Source organism: Labeo rohita, chromosome 22 (genome assembly GCF_022985175.1).
Source record: "Labeo rohita strain BAU-BD-2019 chromosome 22, IGBB_LRoh.1.0, whole genome shotgun sequence".
NCBI classification, from domain to species: Eukaryota; Metazoa; Chordata; class Actinopteri; order Cypriniformes; family Cyprinidae; genus Labeo; species Labeo rohita.
In genome coordinates, this window is record NC_066890.1 from 32,691,689 (window position 1) to 32,713,043 (window position 21,355).

Here is a 21,355-nt window from a genome sequence, read left to right on the forward strand (position 1 = left end):
GGATGTGATTCCGCCGAGCAATGGCCGCTGAGCGGATCCGGGCTCCGTCCCACATGTAAACAACACACTAAGCGCTCTCCTTTGTTTAAGAAAAGCAAAACCAGCCGCGATCAGGAGCATGAGATTGTCGTACACGAGTCGACTCATCTGAGCACCAAAATGTCGATGGAAGATCCGTTTTTCGTAGTAAAAGGGTGAGTTTATTGTTTAGGTCGCTGCCTGTGGGCGACTATCGGATAACGATTTAGTAAAAAGCGAATTGTTAGCTCAAAGTTTTGATCTTGTGATTAAACTTGTCTTTTTACCAACGTTAGCAGTGCGTGTGAACGCTTTGGGGGGTCGTTTGTCGCTACGCAAAGTCGTTTAAAACAGCTGTTTCAGCGAGATCGGTATCATGTTGCCATGGCAACCGCTATTATCGATTTTCCCACCATTATATCATGCCAGTAATCGATATCTATGTCGTTTTCCTTTCAAGTCCTATTGTTGTGTGTTACTAGACATCTGCTCTTTGATGTATTACTCTTACAAATATGTTCCATGATTTTTGGACATGTACCATGGAAGTACCTTGGAGTGCCGTGTAAGTACTACGGTAAATTAAAAGTACCATGCTATTTCCGAGTGATATCAGCAGTGTACCATGATACATGTCCAAAAACATGTAATCACCGAGTATTTGGACCGGTACCATGATATATTTGAAAGTACCTTGGAGTACAACTTTAATACCATGGTATAAGTCAAAGTACCATGGTACATGTCCAAAAACATGGAATTATCACACTTTTTGAACATGTGCCATAGTATACTTGGAGGTAGATTGGAGTGCCATGTAAACGTATTATGGTACAAGTCACGATACGATACCATTACTGTATTTATTCGTGGCATTACCACATTTTTGGACCTGTACCATGGTATATTTAAAATTAATACCATGGTATAAGTTAAAGTACCATGGTCCATGTCCAAAAACATGGAATTATCATGCTTTTTGAACATGAACCGTGGTATCTTTGGAATGTCATGTAAATACCATGATATTTCCATGTAATACAATCGCTGTACCATGTTAGGTATCCATAAACATGGAATTACCACATTTTTGGACCTGTACCATGATATATTTTAAAGTATTTTGGCATGCCACATTAATACCATGGTATAAGTTAAAGTACCATGGTACGTGTCCAAAAACATGGAACTGTCATGCTTTTTGAACATGTACCATGGTATACTTGAAAGTACCTTGAAATGTCATGTGAATAACATGATATAAATAAAAAGGGCTATTTTATTGGCTGTGGTATTTCAGTGTGTACCATAGTATATTTGAAATTAATATCATGGTCTAAGTCAAAGTACCATGGTACATGTCCAGAAGAATAGAATTATCATGGTTATGTTCTTTGGTATACTTGGAAGTACCTTGGAATATCATGTGAATACCATGGTGTAAATCAAAGTACCGTGGTATTTCCATGTGATACCATCTGTATCATGGTAGGTGAGCAAAACCATAGAATTACCATATTTTTCATCCTGTACCATGGTATGTTTGAAAGTACCTTGGTGTGCCACATTAATACCTTGGTATAAGTCAAAGTACTATGGTACATGTCCAAAAACTTGGAAATATCATGTTTTTTAAACAAATACCATGGTATATTTGGAAATATCTTGGAATATCATGTGAATACCATGGTATAAATCAAAGTACCATGGTATTTCCATGTGATACCATCACTGTACCATGGTAGGTGCCACATTAATACCATGGTGTAAGTCGAAGTACCATGTTAAATGTCCAAAAACATGGAATTACCACATTTTTGGACCTGTACCATGGTATATTTAAAAGTATCTTGGCGTGCCACATTAATACCATTGTAAAAGTCAAATTACCATGGTTTGGACAAATTACCATGTCCAAAAACATGGAATTATCATGATTTTTGAACATTTACCATGGTATACTTGGAAGTACCTTGGAGTGCCATGTAAATGCTATGGTACAAGTCAAAATTCCATGGTATTTCCATGTGATACCATCAATGTACCATGGTATATTTGAAATTAATACTATGGTACATGTCCAAAAACATAGAATTATCATGGTCTTTGATCATGTACCATGGTATACTTGGAAGTACATTGGAATCTTATGTGAATACCATGGTATAAATCAAAGTACCATAGTATTTTTATACTGTATCATGGTACATGTCTAAAAACATGGAATTTTCATGCTTTTTTGAACATGTACTGTGGTGTACTCTGAAGTACATTGTAGTGTAATGCAAATACTATAGTACAAGTCAAAATACCATGGTATTTCCATGTGATACAATTACTGTACCTTGGTACATGTCCAAAAAACATGGAATTTTCATGCTTTTTTGATGTACCGTGGTATACTTTGAAGTACAATGGAGTGCCATGTAAATGGCACTATATGGTACAAGTCAAAATAACATGGTATTTCCATGTGATACCATCACTATACCATGGTACCATGGTTTCAGAAAACATGGAATTACCACATTTTTGGACATGGTATAATGTTTTGAAAGTACCTTTGCATGTCACATTAATACCTTGGCATAAGTCAAAGTACCTTGGTGTGCCACATTAATACCATGGTATAAGTCAAAGTATCATTGTACATGTCCAGAAACATTTAATTATAATGCTGTTTGAACAAGTATCATGGTATACTTGGAAGTACCTTGCAATGTCATGTGAATGCCATGGTATAAATCAAAGTACCATAAGATTTTCATGTGATACCATCACTGTACCATGTTACGTGTCCAAAATTAGGGTATTATCATGGTGCGAAAAGTGCTCTGTTATACTGTAGTATTTTTCAGGCATAATATTTGCATTGTCATTGTTCAGCTACTCTTGGGTTCCTCACTTTATAAAGAGGTTTAATTGATTGCCTTTCATCAGAGAGGTGCAGAAGGCTGTCAACACAGCTCAGGGGCTTCATCAGAGATGGATGGAGCTGCTACAGGACTCGGGTGGAGCCAGCAAGGAGGAGGTGGACTGGACCACCAATGAGCTGAGGAACAGTTTGAGGTCCATTGAATGGGACTTGGAGGACTTGGATGAGACCATCAATATCCTTTTGTTTTTAACGGCCTATGTTTAGACTTGACATGGTTTAGGTTGTGTATTCGTTGTAGCCTTAACCTTGTGTGCAAGTATTGTGGAGGCTAATCCAAAGAAGTTCAATCTCGATGCGATGGAGCTGGCCAAGAGAAAAGCTTTCATCACTAGCACAAGGCAAACAGTCAGGGTGAGCAGATTTGAGAGACTTAAACACATGTTCACCTATGTCATGTGAATATCTCTAATCGATTTACATTTCACAGGAGATGAAAGACCACATGACTAGTCCGATGGCCATTACGGTGTCTGAGAAAAAAAATCGACAGGTTTGTAATTAAACTGTGAAAGCAGGAGCCAGATTATGATTTGACAGTCTGTGTATCATCTCATGACAGTTTATGATCTCGTATTAGACTTTAATGGGTGGTGATGGGTCTCGTGGCCCAATCTGGCAACCCAGTGCTGACAAGTACACTAGACTGGACCGAGAGCTGCAGACAGCAAACTCACAGTTCATTGAGGAACAACAGACCCAGCAGCAGGTATGTCAATAAAGCAGTTCATATTGCAGTTAACAGGTGATTATCACATGATCAGTATATTGTTACCATATTTATGAGCACTTATCAGGACAGTGTGTTTTATTGTATGTCTGCATGGCAGCTCATAGCAGAACAGCAGGATGAGCAGCTGGAGTTGGTGTCGGGAACTATTGGCGTCTTGAAGAACATGTCCCAAAGGATTGGCCAAGAGCTGGATGAGCAAGCTGTGTAAGTCACTTTGAAATGGGTGGAGTTAGGTAGGAAATCTTTGTGTATGTTATCATTAATTATAATAATTATCATTTTTTGTTAATGAAGTTAGATGATAGATATAGATTTAGATATGTACATATTTTCACATACATATATTTAAAATAACATGTGATTAAATATTTGTATGTATGTTTTTAATACTAGAAATATACATATAATTAATAGATAATTATTAGTTTAAAATTACAAATAATTTGAAGAATTCTATATGTAGTATTTATATCATTTGTATTTTATATAAATTTATACATAATTGTTTTATATATATATATATATATATATATATGCGTGGATTTATTTATAATTTTTAACTTTTTAAATTCTAATCTAATTTTTGATTAATAATTTCTGTGTATATATTTTTGAATAATAATTTCTATGTATTATTCATATATTTGTTATTCAGTTTTTATTAATTACAAACCAGAACACATGTCAGTTTTGAAAAAAAGTATATACATATAATTTATAGATAATTATTTGTTTAATATTATATAATTCGAAAGTGTATATAATTGCTATATTTATAAAATGTTTTTATCTATATCTATCTATCTATCTATCTATCTATCTATCTATCTACCTATATATATATATATATATATATATACATAATTTGTTTATTCATTTTTTTATTACAAACCAGAATCACAAACTTCATATATATTAGTACTTATACATAATTTATGTAACATTTTTAATGTAAGATATTTCTAGAATGATTTTAAAAAGCAATTTGATAATTATTAATATATTTATTATTAATTTTTATTAATTACAAACCAGAACACGTCAATTTTTAATTATTTTTAAAATAATTTGACCAATTTTAAAAATAATTTAAAAAAGTTACTTATGTTGAATTTGTGTGTGTATTTTATATATATATATATATATATATAAATTTTATCGTATAAATTTATAATAATTGATAATTTTTTATTAATTACAAATCAGAACGCGACAATTTTGAAAAAAAGTCATTTATCATTTATATGTTGTTTATACATAATTGTGTGTGTGTAAAATTATAATGTAAACATAATATAATTTTTTTATTACACACCAGAATCACAACCTGCACGTATATTAGTGCTTACACATAATTTACATCAAATATTTAGTTTAAGATATTTCTAGAATGATTTTAAAAAACAATTTTATTATTTTTAATATATTTATTATTCTTCTTTTTTATTAATAACAAACCATAACATGTACATTTTGAAAAAAGTGTATATATATATAAAATTTTAAAAAGTTTAAAATTATGTAATAATAACTGCATATATATTAGTACTATAAAAAACAACAATAAATAATAATAATTAATAATTGTTTTATTATTTTAATAAGTAATTTAAAATTATTTTAAATTTATTTTTTATTTTAAAATTATAGTAATTTAAAATTATTTTAAAATTATTCTTTTATATAATTGTATTATAATTTTTCGCATTGCCTACAATCCAGAGCTCAAAGTAACAGAAAGAAAATCCTGACAGTTTGTCTAGTCAGTGCGGGGTGAGTTAACAGACCTCTAAACATTCTGAAACAATTGTGTGTGTGTCTGTCTTTTTTCAGAATGCTGGATGATTTTTCACACGAGATGGACAGCACTCAGTCCAGACTGGATAACGTCATGAAGAAACTAGCTAAGGTTTCTCACATGACCAGCGGTTAGTAACACTGCAGCAGAAGAGCACGTGCTTCATTTACAGTCCCACGTGGTTAAAATGCCGTTAAATCAATCTGAAAATCTTTCAGCACTCATTAAAGCTGAAACCTTCTTCATATTTGACACTTGAAGTATTTCCTTTTAACAGCACATTTAAAATATTTTTGAAAGAACGTTATGCTGACTGCTTTTATGTAAAGCAAAAACTTGTCATGATTCATAAAGTTGGCACTCTGTTTACTACCCCTTTGACTTCCTGTTGAAACGAAAGGTGATTGGCTTATGAGCCAAACATGAACAGGAAGTCAAACTTCCGGCCCTTTTCAAAGGAACGCTTGGGTGATAGACCAAGACTTAAATATGAACTTCTCCTGAACCTTGTGGGGAAACTTTTAGTTCTGCCTTCACCATAAAACCTCTATGACTGTATGGATTAGCTGTTAAAAACAGTTTAACCTAAGTATGAGTAATTTAACCTGTTATATTCTCTCTTGACTCTGCAGATCGGCGACAGTGGTGTGCTATCGGCATTCTTCTGGCCATCCTGTTTGTTGTGATCATTCTCTTCATTGTTCTGTGAACAGCACTCCTCCGTCCTCAGCAGCTACAGCTCTCCCGCCTGTGAACGGTCACTCCAGCAAAGGTGCTTGGGAGAGAAACAAAACATTTTCCCCTTCTTTAGTCTATTACACGTGTTACGCTGCTGCTTTGTACCTTTTTGCTCTCTTCAACAACCCAGACTGAAAACAAATGGGTAACGTGGTGGGTAAAAGCAAGGGCTGTTTTTTCACAAACGGTCTGAATCATTTCGTACGAGTTGTGTCGTAATCCAGGGTAAATCATTTCTTTCAAATGGACCATGACTTTTAAAATTTAAAGGGATAACTCACCCAAAAATGAAAATGACCCCATGATGCATTCACCCCAAAGCCATCCTAGATGTATATGACTTTTTTCTTTCGGCCGAATACAGTCAGAGTTATATTAAAAAATGTCCTGGCTCTTCCAAGCTTTATAATGGCAGTGAATGGCTGTTGAGATTTTGAAGTCCAATAAAGTGCATCCATCCATCATAAAAAGGATTCATAAAGGCCTTCTGATGCCAAACAGATTATAAAGTTTTAAACAAGGATATTTTTCTTACACAAAACCATTGATTCCCTTCAGAAGGCCTTTATTTATCATCAGGAGCTGTGTGGAGTGCTTTTTGTGATGGATGGATGCACTTCATTGGGCTTCAAAATCTCAAACACCCATTCACTTCCATTATAAAGCTTGGAAGATGAAATTTTTAATATAACTCTGATTGTATTCGTCTGAAATAAGAAAGTCATATACACCTAGGATGGTTTGATGCTGATTAAATCATGAGGTAATTTTCATTTTTGGGTGAGCTATTCCTTCAAACAGCTAAAAAAGAAAAATCAAGTGCTACTAGAAAATATTGCCGACGTTATTTCCTGTGCGCTGCTTTAATAGTCGGTTTAGACCACTGTAAATAATCAACACTAACTACTAAGTTACTAAAACACTGGAGGTTAACAAACCAGATACTGTTTAAGCGGGTATGTTACTGATCATACTAATGCGAATTAGTTATTTACTGTCAAAGTGTTTATTTCTGTGTGCTTTGTTTACTTTTTTTACTTTTGAGTTATTGATAATCAGTTACTAGTGAGATTTATTCACACGCACTGCGGTTTGTTTTTTTAAACTGACTGGAATTGGGTTTTAATGGAAACGTTGATGTTAAGTGCTCTGGATAACTGCCTGAAAGTCTCAAAATAGCTTAACAATTTGAATATTAACAAAACGTGCTTTAGTAAGCATTAAGTATGTGAATTGCGTGACAATTGGTTAATAATCTGTAGAAAGTCTGAAAACGGATCACTTCCGATGGAAGTGAAGTTTTGGACCAAATGTATTTTTTAGTATAAATGCTACATTTGACAGCTAATGGTTAAAGAAATAGTTTAGCAAAAAATGAAAACTGGCTGAAAATGAACTCTGGCCATTCAAGATATAGATGAGTTTGTTTTTTCGTCAGAACAGATTTGGAGAAATTTAGCATTACATCGCTTTGCAGTGAATGGGTGCCGTCAGAATGAGAGTCCAAACAGCTGATAAAAACGTCATAATAGTCCATCATTTAACATCTTGGATGGCCTGACAGTCAGTAAACTTTCAGGAAATTAAAATTCTTTGTGAACTATTCGTTATAGTTATAGGTCACTATGTAGCCAGTGCCTTAGCACAGATGAGGGTGAAGTTACTTTTCATTTTAGAAAGCCAGGCACTCGTGACACAACTTAAGGTTGCATTTTGCATTCTTAAACAGTTTAGTGAGGATGTTCATCCAGTATTTAGCACACATATTTTCGCAAACTGTTGGTTTGCCGGTTTATTTCCACTGCTAAGTCAAATGGAAACGTATGAAGCAGCAGTCACTAATATGAAAATCATTGTATTTGTTGTCTTTTGACAACACAACACTACATATTCTGTGAAAACATGAGTACATTTATCTTACTGGATATTTGTATTGTTTTTGTGTGTTTGTTCTTTTAATAATATTATTCGGGTGAATCACACGAAGAAATGTAATATTTCACCCCAAAATCGAAAGAAAAAAATGTGAAATTGTATTTTGTGTATGAAAATAAGCCTTTTTTTTTTTTTTTACTGTTTCCACCATTAAATAAAAAAGAAAAAGTAATTGCGAGTTTTTATCTCATAATTCTGACGTTTTTTGCTCAGAATTGCAACTTTCTCAAAATTGCCAGTTGAAATCTTGCAATTCTTTTTTTCGCACAAATGTGATATTTCTCAGAATTACCAGATGAAATCTCGCAATTCTTTTTTTCCCAGAATTGCTATTTGAAATCTCGCAATTCTTTTTTGCTCAGAATTAACAGTTGAAATCTTGCAATTCTTTTTTCGCACAAATGTGATATTTCTCAGAATTACCAGATGAAATCTCGCAATTCTTTTTTGCTCAGAATTAACAGTTGAAATCTTGCAATTCTTTTTTCGCACAAATGTGATATTTCTCAGAATTACCAGATGAAATCTTGCAATTCTTTTTTTTCCCAGAATTGCTATTTGAAATCTCGCAATTCTTTTTTGCTCAGAATTACCAGTTGAAATCTCGCAATTCTTTTTTTCCCAGAATTGGCAGTTGAAATCTTGCAATTCTTTTTTTCGCACAAACGTGACATTATTTCTCAGAATTGCCAGTTGAAATCTCGCAATTCTATTTTTCCCAGAATTGCCATTTGAAATTTTTCTTTTTTGCCCAGAATTAACAGTTGAAATTTGAAATTCTTTTTTTCGCACAAATGTGACTTTATTTCTTTTTGAAATCTCACAATTCTTTTTTTTCCCAGAATTGCCATTTGAAATTGCCATTTGAAATCTCGCAATTCTTTTTTGCTCAGAATTAACAGTTGAAATCTCGCAATTCTTTTTTTCCCAGAATTGGCAGTTGAAATCTTGCAATTCTTTTTTTCGCACAAACGTGACATTATTTCTCAGAATTGCCAGTTGAAATCTCGCAATTCTATTTTTCCCAGAATTGCCATTTGAAATCTTGCAATTCTTTTTTGCCCAGAATTAACAGTTGAAATCTTGCAATTCTTTTTTCGCACAAATGTGACTTTATTTCTCAGAATTACCAGTTGAAATCTCACAATTCTTTTTTTCCCAGAATTGCCATTTGAAATCTCGCAATTCTTTTTTGCCCAGAATTGCCATTTGAAATCTCGCAATTCTTTTTTGCTCAGAATTAACAGTTGAAATCTCACAATTCTTTTTTTCCCAGAATTGCCATTTGAAATCTCGCAATTCTTTTTTGCCCAGAATTGCCATTTGAAATCTCGCAATTCTTTTTTGCTCAGAATTAACAGTTGAAATCTCGCAATTCTTTTTTTCCCAGAATTGGCAGTTGAACTCTCGCAATTCTATTTTTCGCACAAATGCGACATTATTTCTTAGAATTGCCAATTGAGATCTCACAATTCTGACTTTTTTCTCAGAATTGGCGGTTAAAATCTCACCATTAATTTTTTTTTCCGCATAAATGTAAAGTGGTTTCTCAGAATTCTAATTTTTTACTTCATTTCATTTGAAATAAATACGATGTAATACATCAAATATTTTGTATTTTTTCTTGTAGTTTAATATACTTTTTTCACATTACAGTAATCAGAATTGTTAATTGGCCATAAAAAAGTAAGCTTAATCATGAAAATAACATCAAAATGCAAAAAAGTGCAATTTTTTTTTTTTTTTATAGGCAAAACAAATGTTTTTTTTGTTTTTTGTTTTTAAATGTGAACTATGATCTGGACATGTTTTTAACAGACTTTGTGTGATTTACCCTTCAGCATCTTCAGACTTTCTGTTTTCAAGTCACACTTGTCTTTTTTTTTTTTTTTTTTAAAAGCATGAGGAGGAATACAGGGAAATTGCAGTGTTTTTTTTTTTTTTTAATCTCTCACACATTTCTGTCGGCCCATATAATAGTGTTCAGCTGATTCTTACTGCTCTCGGTCGCATGATGCAGTAGTTCAGCTCTGATTGGTTCGAAGTATGTAATCGATTATGCAATTTTACGATACAAATAAAATGACACAATTGCACAATTACGTCACTGTCGTTGAGTCGCAGTGACGGAGCGGAGAGATCAAGGTAGTGAACAGACTCATAAACGCTGTTCTTCCTGACTGTGTGAATTCCAGTTGTACGTGTTGGTTTAAGATGTTTGTTTGCTCCTGAAGAGAATGCAGGTATTTTTTTTCTTTACCCCTTATTGTTTCTCCTCATCCCTCAAAAAACTCTGTCAAACCTCCCCATGTACCCACAACCCCTCAGTTTGTCACTGTGTGAAACTCTGAGCCCCATTAAAAATATAAAATTGAAAAATGGTGTTGGATTGAATTCCTGTCTATTTATTAATAACACAAAGTTTATTATACAAGTTTTGTTCATTTAATTAGTTTTTTTGTACAGTCTAAAGAGAAACATTTATAGAGCTTAATTTGTATTGATCCTGAAACGTCCTCTGATCGATGTTGTGTTTTACTGGTTGTGTTGTCAGGCTGTTGGATCAGAATATCAGCATTGACGATTGTGGTTGATGGTGAGCGTTGCTCTCTATTGATCCTCTAATCCTGCAGGCAGGATGGAGCGTCCCATAGAGGCAAGAGAGGGGTCGTTCACCCTGATCTTATGACAGGTGGCGTCTTTCTCCTCTGCCTTCCCCTTCCTCCCTCTTTTGTCTGGGCCAGTAATGATTAGAGATCAACACCTGAGTCCCACACACAGCACTGAACTCCACACAACCAAAACATCGGGACCGGAACCTATAGCGGTATTCAAGCATCCCTTACATTGAGATTAAAAAAAAATAAAATAAAATGTGACCCTGGACCACAAAACCAGACATAAGTAGCACGGGTATATTTGTAGCAATAGCCAAAAATACATTGTATGGGTAAAAATGATCGATTCTTCTTTTATGCCAAAAATAATTAGGATATTAATTAAAGATCATGTTCCATGAAGATATTTTGTACATTTACTACCATAAATATATCAAAACTTAGAATGTCTTCTGGACAACTTTTTTTTCAATATTTAGATTTTTTTGCATCCTCAGATTCCAGATTTTCGCAAATATTGTCATATCCTAACAAATGTATTCAGATGATGTATAAATCTCAGTTTCAAACAATTTACCCATATGACCGGTTTTGTGGTCCAGGGTCACAAATGTTAATAATGTTAATAAAATGTGAATATAATAAAATGAATATTATAATTATTATAATAAAATAAATATGTACTGCTTAATATGTACTGCTATAATAATTGTGTTGTAATTAATATTATATCATTGATATTTTATTTTTATATTTGCATATTATTTAATATTTCAATACATAAATAAAAGATATTTATTTAGATAAAATAAATAAAAAGATATATTATATATTACTGTATTGCGTATATTTTTATTGATGTTTTATATATTATAATTGTTTTTTGCATTTTATTTGTGGACTAAATTGTGAATATTACTTATTTTACTATTATGAATATGAATTTATATATTTTTTATTATAATATGAAATTATAAATATGTAATTGATCCTATTATATGACCTACTTGCATGTTTTAGCATTATTATACTAAAATGATAAATGATCATAATAATATAAATATTTAATACAATATTTTTGGCAAATGTGGTGTTAAATACATACTGCTCATTTATAAAAAATAATAATAATAATAATTTTAATGATTAATTATTTTTATGTTTCCATATTATTTAATATTTAAATAATAAGCAACAATATATTTTGTTATATAACATTTTTGTATATTTTTATATATTATGATTATTAATTTTTAGCATATTGTAGGACCTCTATATATACATATATATATATAGAATGAACTCACATACAATATGTTAATATGTTAAATATTTACATGTATGTAGTACACTGAAGTGAATATTGAATTATTTTTGCATAGTGTTTAAATTTTAAATATGCATAAAATAATATAATAATATAATATATAATAATATATGTTGATGTGAAAATATAAAATGAATTCAATTTAAAACAACTTATAATTTATTTATATAAAAACTTGTAAAATATATTATGAAAATGTGTTCATTTCATTTTTTATTTTGTGTAATTTATATGTATTAAAATAATTTACATGGTTTTAAAAGTTACAAAACATACGTTTGTTATTATTTTTTATTATTTAACAATAAATTATATTTAATGAATATATACATTCATTTATTTCTATAAAAATGTCAGGATATATATTTTTAAATCTTTTAGATTTTTTTATGTCATATATCATGTTTAATATTATTATGTTTCACATAATAATAATCATAATGCTGTAATATTTAATATTATTATAATTTTGCATATTATATATATTGTGATTATTATTATTATTGTTCTTTTAATATGTCTTATATTAATAATATCAGTATTGTATATATTTATGTAGCATTATAGGATTAAAACTGCAGCATTCATACGTTTAATATTTTATTGTATTTTTAAATATTGAATTAATACTAATATTTTTGTCATATGTAGTAAACTATTTACTGCAGTCTTTATTTGAACACCAAGGAGAGTGGTAGTACATTAACTCTAATGTTTGGCTCAAATTAGTGGTGATATTTGTAGCTAAAATTGGCTGCGCATAGCTGGAGTGCTTCAAATGACGGATTTAGAAAGACCATGAGTGTGTGTGTGTGTGTGGCGGGAGGCAGCAGGTGCAGGATGCAGGTTCCGCGTTGGGCTCCTTTATCCCGCAGTAAGTGGAGGGGACAGCTGAGCTCTCGTACCCGTGGGGAGGTGGAGGTGGGGGTGGGGACGAGACGCACTTCTCCGCCAGCTGAGCTCATTAGCATCGCTACACACAACACAAACACAACATGAACCCGCACTTGAGAGCAGCTATCACGTTTACAAGCGTACAAAATGACTATAAACCTACCCAGAGTTCTTTAAACAGCTCCCACAGACAATCGCAAGCTTTTCTTCCAGTCATCAGTGACACTGCTATGAATATTGGGTAATGAAGGGTATAATTGCTTAAAGCTGACGCCTGTAAATGCGTATAAGCATCTATAACGACATGAATGAGAAGGAGCAGCTTGCTTTTTATTAGTTTTGTATGCGTTCTGAGTTAAAAAGTGCTTGATTTGATTGTTTCGTGTGTTTTTGTGTGTGTGTTTTGAATGTCGTGACCAGGATGGAATCAATCATTGTCTAATCAATAGAGGAGGACAGGCGAGATTATTGGCCAGCGCACGTGCCTCACGTTTACCTCACCCTGACAGCTGGAGCATCCAAGACCCTCAAACACGTCTGTAAGATCTTCCCACATGTCGTTTTGTCATTGAAACCCCCAATCCTGCACTCTTAGTGGTCGTTCATACAGAACACACGTTTGCGTTTAAAAACATATAATGGGAAAAATACACAAGGTGTCGAGACTCGTTTTTTGAAGCTGAACTTGTTTTAACATTAGCTTGATGTTTTTAGAGCACCGTGTTTTTAAAAATATATGAGCGCAACGGTCAAAGATATGTTTAGTATGGAAGCCAGTTTCTGCCACTGAATAAAAGATTAAAAAGCTGTTGATCTCACTATTCTGACTTCATTCGCAGAATTGAGATACAAAGTTACAGTTCTGACTTTTTTCCTCAGATTTGTGAGATGTAAGTGAGAATTAAGTCAGAATTGTGGGATATCACCTCACAATTCTGAGAAATAAAGTCAGAACTACAAGATAAACTCAAAATTCTGATTTTTTTTTTCCTCAGAATTACAAATTTATCTCACAGTTGTGACTTTTTTTCCTCAGAACTGCAAGTTTACATCTCACAATTCTGACTTTATAACAATTTTAAGTTTACATCATGCAATTCTGAGAAAAAACTCAGAATTGTGAGTTTGTATCATGCAATTCTGACTTTATAACTTGTGATTGTAAGTTTGTCACGCAATCCTGACAAAACTTGCAATTCTGACAAACTCAGACTATTCTGACTATAACTTGCAGTTGTGAGTTTATGTAATGCAATTCTGACTCGTAATTCTGAGAAAAAAGTTAGAATTTCAAGTTTTCATCTCGTAATTTTGACTATTCCTCACAGTTGTGAGATATCACGCAGTTCTGAGAAAAAAAAAGGCAGAACTGTGTTTATACCTCATAATTCTGACTAACACACAATTGCAAGTTTATATCAAGCAATTCTGAGAAAAAAAGTCAGAATCGTGAGTTTATCTCAGAATTCTCACTCTATAACTCGCAGTTGTGTTTATGTTAGACAATTCTGACTTAACTCGCAATTCTGAGAAAAAAGCCAGAATTGTTTATATCTCACAATTCAGACTCATATAACATGCAATTGCGAGTTTTTATCATGCAATTCTGCCTTTATAACTCACAATTGCAAGTTTATATAATGCAATTCTGACTTAACTCGCAATTCTGAAAAAAAAGTCAGAATTGTACATTTTTATTTTGCAATTCTGAGAACTGTTTCTGAGAAATGCAAGTTTATGTCTCACAATTCAGACTTATATAACGTGCAATTGCAAGTTTTTATCATGCAATTCTGACTTCAATCACAATTCTGAGAAAAAAGTCAGAATTGTACGTTTTTATCTTACAATTCTGACTTTATTTCTCAGAATTGTGACTATTTCTGAGAAATGCAAGTTCGTCACACAATTCTGACTTAACTTGCAATTCTGACAAAAAAAGCCAATGTTTATATCTCACAATTCAGACTCATATAACACATTTTTATATCGCAATTCTGAGAACTGTTTCTGAGAAATGTAAGTTTGTCTAGCAATTCTGACTTTATAACTCGCAATTGCGAGTTTATATCACATAATTCTAACTTAACTCGCAATTCTGAGAAAAATGCCAGAATTGTTTATATCTCACAATTCAGACTCATATAACATGCAATTGCAAGTTCATATAATGTAATTCTGATTTAACTCATAATTCTGAGAAAAAAGTTAGAATTGCACGGTTTTATCTCGCAATTCTGATTATTTCTCACAATTGTGAGTTCTTATCATGCAATTCCGAGAAAAAAGGCAGAATTGTGTTTATACCTTGCAATTCTGACTAACACGCAATTGCAAGTTTATATCAAGCAATTCTAAGGAAAAAAAGTCAGAATCATGAGTTTATATCTCGCAATAACTCGCAATTGTGAATTTGTGTCACAATTCTGACTTAACTTGCAATTCTAAAAAAAAAATCAGAATTGTACATTTTTATCTTGCAATTCTGAGAACTGTTTCTGAGAAATGCAAGTTTGTCTCGCAATTCTGACTTTATAACTTGCAATTGCAAGTTTATATCACACAATTCTGACTTGACTCGAAATTCTGAGAAAAAAACAGAATTGTTTATATCTAACAATTCATACTTATATAACATGCAATTGCACGTTTTTATCACACAATTCTGACTTTATAACATGCAATTACAAATTTATATCACACAGTTCTGACTTAACTTACAATTCTAAGAAAAAATGTCAGAATTGTGTTTATATCTTGCAGTTCTGACTTTATTACACACAATTGCAAGTTTATATCACAATTGCGAGTTTTTGTTGTTTTTAAATGTTAACTACTTCAAACTTGAGCACAGGGTTTTTTAATGCAACAGTGAAAGACAAACTTTTAGCACGTTTACACAGAAAAACTAAAAGCAGGGCATGGGATGCAAAAATGTTTTTTTTTTTTTTTTTATTTGTAATTATTTTTACTTTTACTTTAGCATATGTTTTAAAAACACTGTGTTTAAAAAAAAAAAAAAAGCCATATAAAAAATGGCCATTTCCAACATTCTTCAAAAAATATATCCAATATATAAAGAGGAAAAAAACCCAAGCCATCCCTCAAAAGCCAGTTGTTTTATTTCATAGGAACACATATAAATAAATGTAACAAAATACATTAGGTTGGTAGGTTTTTGCGTTGCACGTACCGTAATACTGATATCCTTCAGGACAGCACGCTAATGGTGTCAGACTGCACTGTAGAGGCATAACAAAGTGCTGGCTCATGGAGAAATATCCAATCAATTTACTAAAGAGCATTTAGAGCTGATGATCAATGCAACTGCAGCACGTTCTAAGAGAGTATATAAACCTCTTTTGACCGTGTACGATATAGATCTGTGTACTTGTCAGCAGCATGGAGAAGGTTTTGTACTAGAACCGAATGCAGAAACAATGAAGAAGCTGGATGAAAGATAAACACTGATGTTCATTGGTCTTTTTGGCAAATGCATTTAGACCATCCTTCATTGCAATAACACTTGAGTTTAACTTTCAGTACACAAACTATCCTTGTCCTTCATACACGATTGATACAGATATAATATTCTGTTGTAACGATAGTACCATTCTGGCAAAAAACGAGCCAATGAATGTGTCTCAAGGTGTGGTCACATTTAACACCATTTGGCGAAATTCGCTAAAATCAGCCATTACAGTTGGACCGTGTGTGATTGAGAGTTTTGTGTGAGGACGAAAAACGTTCTCGCAGGATGTTTTTAACGTCACTCGTGCAAATAAAATCATAGCGTAATGCTTTCCTACATTTTCTGATACACCCAGGAGTGTCAGTAAGCTCTTTGCTGACTGGCTTGCACAACAATGCTTCATGTGAATTTCCCGCTCAAGTTGAAATACATCACTCAGTCATGGTAATTGCCTTCCCAGTTCATATCTGTTCGAGTCTTTGCATTGCCTTTGTATGTAATCTACTTGGGTGAATAATTATATTTGCTTTCGTTGTGCACAAAACATAATGCTGTGTTATAATGCTATCGCTCTAGATTACTCACAGGATGTTTTTCGTGAATAAAATCATCACATGCTGGTTTCCTACAGTTTCTGATACAACTGGATGTATCAAACTGGACGTGTTAATAAATTCTTCGTTAACTGGCTTGCGCAACATGTAATGTAACTTTACGCTCAAGTTGAAATTTTTCAACTTGCACGGAAGACAGAATTGAGGTAAATATCGCACATTCGCAGCATTCGCTTTTGCCCAATTTGCGTCATTCTCATAGGCGAATTTGCATCTATTTGCTTCTTTGCATTGACTTTGTATGTAATCTACTCACACAAATAATTAAATTCATTTGAGAGTTTTGTGTGAGGGCAAAAAAGTTCCTTGCAGGATGTTTTTCACTAAGCTCTTTACTGATTGGCTTGCGCAACAACGCGCCATACGAATTTCCCACTGAAGCTGAAATTTTTCAACTTGCACAGAAGATGCAATTAAGGTGAATATCGCACATTTGTAATGATCACGTCATTCTCATAGTTCAGTGTGAGTTTGCATCTATTTGCCTCTTTGCATTGACTTAGTATGTAATCTACTCGCACAAATAATTAAATTCGATTGAGAGTTTCATGTGAGGGCGAAAACGTTTCTTGCAGGATGTTTTTCGCATCACTTGCGTGAGTAAAATCATTGCATAATGCTTTCCTCCATTTTCTGATACAACCGAACGCATTCATAAGTTCTTCTCTCAATTTTCGGCTCGAGTTGAAATTTTTCAACTAGCGCAGAAGTCGCAATATTGCACGTTCGTGGCAATCAGGTCGCCCAATTCGCGTATTTGCATTGATTTTGTATGTAATTTATTTGCGCAAATAATTAAGTTTGGTTTTGGTTTGCACACACCATTACTGTTATCAAGTTGAAATTTTTTTACTTGCGCAGATGCGTTTGAGGTAAATATCATACATTTGCGACAATCGTGTAGCCCAATTCGTGTCAATTTTCATAGTCCGGCACAAATTTGCATCTATTTGCTTCTTTGCATTGACTTTGTATGTAATCTACTCGCACAAATAATTGAATTCGATTGAGAGTTTCGCATGAGGACAAAAAAAGTACCTCACAGGATGTTTTTTTTACGTCACTTACGTGAATAAAATCATTGCATAATGCTTTCCTTAATTTTTTTGATACACGGATGTGTCAATAAGTTCTTCGCTGACTGGCTTGCGCAACAATGTGAATTTTCCGCTCGAGTTAACCTTTTTTTTTAACTACCGCAGGAGACGCGATATCGCACATTTATGGCAATCACGTCACCCAGTTTGCGTCTTCGCATTGATTTTGTATGTAATCTACTCGCACAAGTAATTAAATTCGTTTGAGAGTTCCGTGTGAGGGTGAAAAAGTTTCTTGCAGGATGTTTTTCGCATCATTTGTGCAAATAAAATCATTGCATAATGCTTTCCTCCATTTTCTGATACAACCAGATGCGTCAATAATTTCCTCTCTGATCGCATGCGTGACAATGCGTCATGCAAATTTTCCACTCAAGTTGCAATTTTTCAACTAGCGCAGAAGTCACAATATTGCACGTTCGCGGCAATCACGTTGCCCAATTTGCGTCTTTGCATTGATTTTGTATGTCATTTATTAAGTTTGGTCTTGGTTGTCAGTAAGTTCTTCACTGATTGGTTTTTGCGTGACAATACGGCATGCGAATTTCCCACTCAAGTTGAAATTTTTTAATAATGGCAATCGCGTCGCCCAATTCGCATCTTTGCATTAATTTTGTATGCAATCTACTCCCGCGAATGTTTGCTTTTGGTTTGCACACACCATTACTGTTATCGCTCTAGATCACTCACAGGATGTTTTTTCGCGTCGCTCGTGAATAAAAACATCACGCCTATTTTCTGATAAAATCCAATGTGTCAATAATCACTTCACTGATTAGCTAATGTGACCACACCTTTAATAGCGTATTTTTTCAAGGTACCGCTGAAAATTAATACCCGTTCACACCAAAAAACAATAACTATAGCGTTAACTATAACGATAAATGCAAAGTTCTGTCACAATACTCTAGATGGCGCAGGCTGATCTAAATCATTCTGATCTGGTTGCTGATTGGCTTTTGTCGTATCAGCAGCCAATGAGCTTGCTGCTCAACATTCAAATTTATAAATTATATTTCTAAAATTATAAAATTTCTAAAATTGAATTAATAATATTCAAAAACTTGGCTAGTGCTTGTTGTAGCAGGTGCAGCGTCCTTCAGAAACCCTCCACCTCCCCAGCTCCACCTGTATAGAAGTCGTAGACACAGAGCTAGTGCAAAATGAGCATTTGTGGTTAAAAAGTATATCAATTTGTATTTTTTTTTTTTTTTTTTAGAAAATGACCAATCGTTTTGGTAGATAAGACCCTTATTCCTCAGATGGGATCGTGTAGAGCTCTTTGAAGCTGCTTTGAAACTGCAGTTTGGACCTTCAAGCCGCTGATCCTCCACTAAATGGAGAAATTCCTGGAATGTTTTCCTTAATTTCTTTTTTGACTGAAGAAAGAAAGACATACACATTAGGATGACATGGGCGTGAGTAAATTATCAGGAAAAATTTTTTCTGGAAGTGAACTAAGCCATGTATATTACCACGCTAAACTCGCCGAAAGTTTTGTCATTATTGTTTTAGTTATTGTTTTTGGTGTGAACAGTCTTTTAGCCATAACTGTGCCGTCAGGGATGAATTCACCCAAAAATAAATCTGGACTTTAATGAAGTGTATAAAAAATACTTAATTTTTGGGTAACTATCCCTTAAATATGGATCATTGTGTGATCATTGCGATAAAACTCCAAAGGTCGGTAAAACGTAATACTGCCATTTACACGAACTCATGCCTGACGTTATTCGTTTACGCTGGCCGCAACAAAATGTGATTCTGGCAGTCTTGTCTTCAGTTAGCGTTGTAGGCGTCTGTGTCGTAGCACGCGGATCGAAGCCGTGCTGTTTTGAGTCATTAAGCGGGTCACCAGATCCAGACTGAGTCCTGCCACCTTCTCGCCGTTCACCTCTAAGATCTCGTCCCCGACCCCGAGCAGCCCCGCATAGAGTTTCTCCATATTGCTGTCGCCCATTTCTTCAACGTACACCCCTTAAACATAAAGCAAGTTAGTCTTAAACTCTCCAACTATGTCAGAAGTGCATGCAAATGAGAGCGGGAGGTCCCTCACCTGAGTCCGGCCTGCCTTTTCCTCGTGAGATGAGAAAGCCAAAGGGGCCGTTGGGGGGTCTGGAGAGCTCTAGCAGGATGGTGCCATCAGGGAAGGCCTGAGCCACGCGTCCCACTGGACGCACCGCACTGGGACGCCCCACGTCCTCTACACTCAAGGCACGCTGAAGACCCCTAAAACACAATGAGAGATTTATCTACTTAAAAAAACTGCAAAAGTGCAAAAGAATTATTTTAGTGCCAGATTATATATGGTGAGTTACGTCTTTACTAATTATAATATATTATTTAAGCAGTTTTTTATATAAAAAATTTGAGTGGTGACCGTGAAAGTTGCTACCTCTACGCAAGCGCCATTGGAAATCTTTTTAATGTGTTGCTATGCATTTTCTAGGATGTATTGTGTGGTTACTAGGTAGATATTTTATTTTAATTTAATTGATCAATATATCATTTAATACATTTAAACCCTCAAGTAGTTTTATATTATATTATATTATATTAAAAATAATATATTATAATATATATTTATATATTTACTTTTAATTATAAATATATATTTATAAATATATAATTTAATACATTAAAATTGTATATTAAATATGTTATATATATTAAGTGTAGTATTTATATAGTATATTATATTTTAAAAGGGCCTTATGACATATTTTTAAATTATATTTATATATTTTCTTTAAATGATAATTATATATTTAGAAATATATAATTTAATACATTTAGATTATATATTAAATATGTTATACTTAAGTAGAGCTTTTTTATTATTAGATAATTATATTTATAAGATATCATTTTTGAGGAGTATTGTATAAACAAACACCCTCATGTATTATATTATATTATATTATATTATTATATTATATTATAAAAGGGCCTTGCAACATATTTTTAATTTAATACATTTCGATTGTATATTATATATATATATATATATATATATATATATATATATATAACATTTATTTTATTGTTAGATAATTATATTTATAATATAAAAAGATATCATTTTTGAAGAGTATTGTATAAACTGACACCCTCATGTAGTATTATATAATATTATAAAAGGGCCTTATGATATATTTTGAAATTATATTTATTTA

At 33.0% G+C, this 21,355-nt stretch overlaps 2 protein-coding genes across 3 annotated transcripts in view; one reads left to right on the forward strand and one right to left on the reverse strand.

The window, feature by feature from the left end:
• On the forward strand, nt 1-8,448 carry stx6 (syntaxin 6). Its single transcript, XM_051095270.1, has 8 exons — nt 1-194; nt 2,959-3,127; nt 3,212-3,307; nt 3,384-3,446; nt 3,534-3,662; nt 3,784-3,890; nt 5,520-5,614; nt 6,117-8,448. The coding sequence occupies exons 1-8, from the start codon at nt 160-162 to the stop codon at nt 6,191-6,193; spliced, it is 771 nt and encodes a 256-aa protein (XP_050951227.1). The 5' UTR covers nt 1-159; the 3' UTR covers nt 6,194-8,448.
• A 7,652-nt stretch (nt 8,449-16,100) lies between these two features.
• The window catches only part of si:dkey-121a11.3 (uncharacterized protein KIAA1614), a 28,919-nt gene continuing 23,664 nt past the window's right edge, over nt 16,101-21,355 (reverse strand). For both annotated transcript variants that reach the window (XM_051094798.1, XM_051094797.1), the window contains 2 exons: nt 20,236-20,408; nt 16,101-20,156 (listed from right to left, as the gene is read on the reverse strand). In XM_051094798.1, the coding sequence (XP_050950755.1) occupies nt 19,963-20,156; nt 20,236-20,408 (367 nt within the window). In that variant the 3' untranslated portion in view covers nt 16,101-19,962. The remainder of the gene's footprint in view (nt 20,157-20,235; nt 20,409-21,355) is intronic.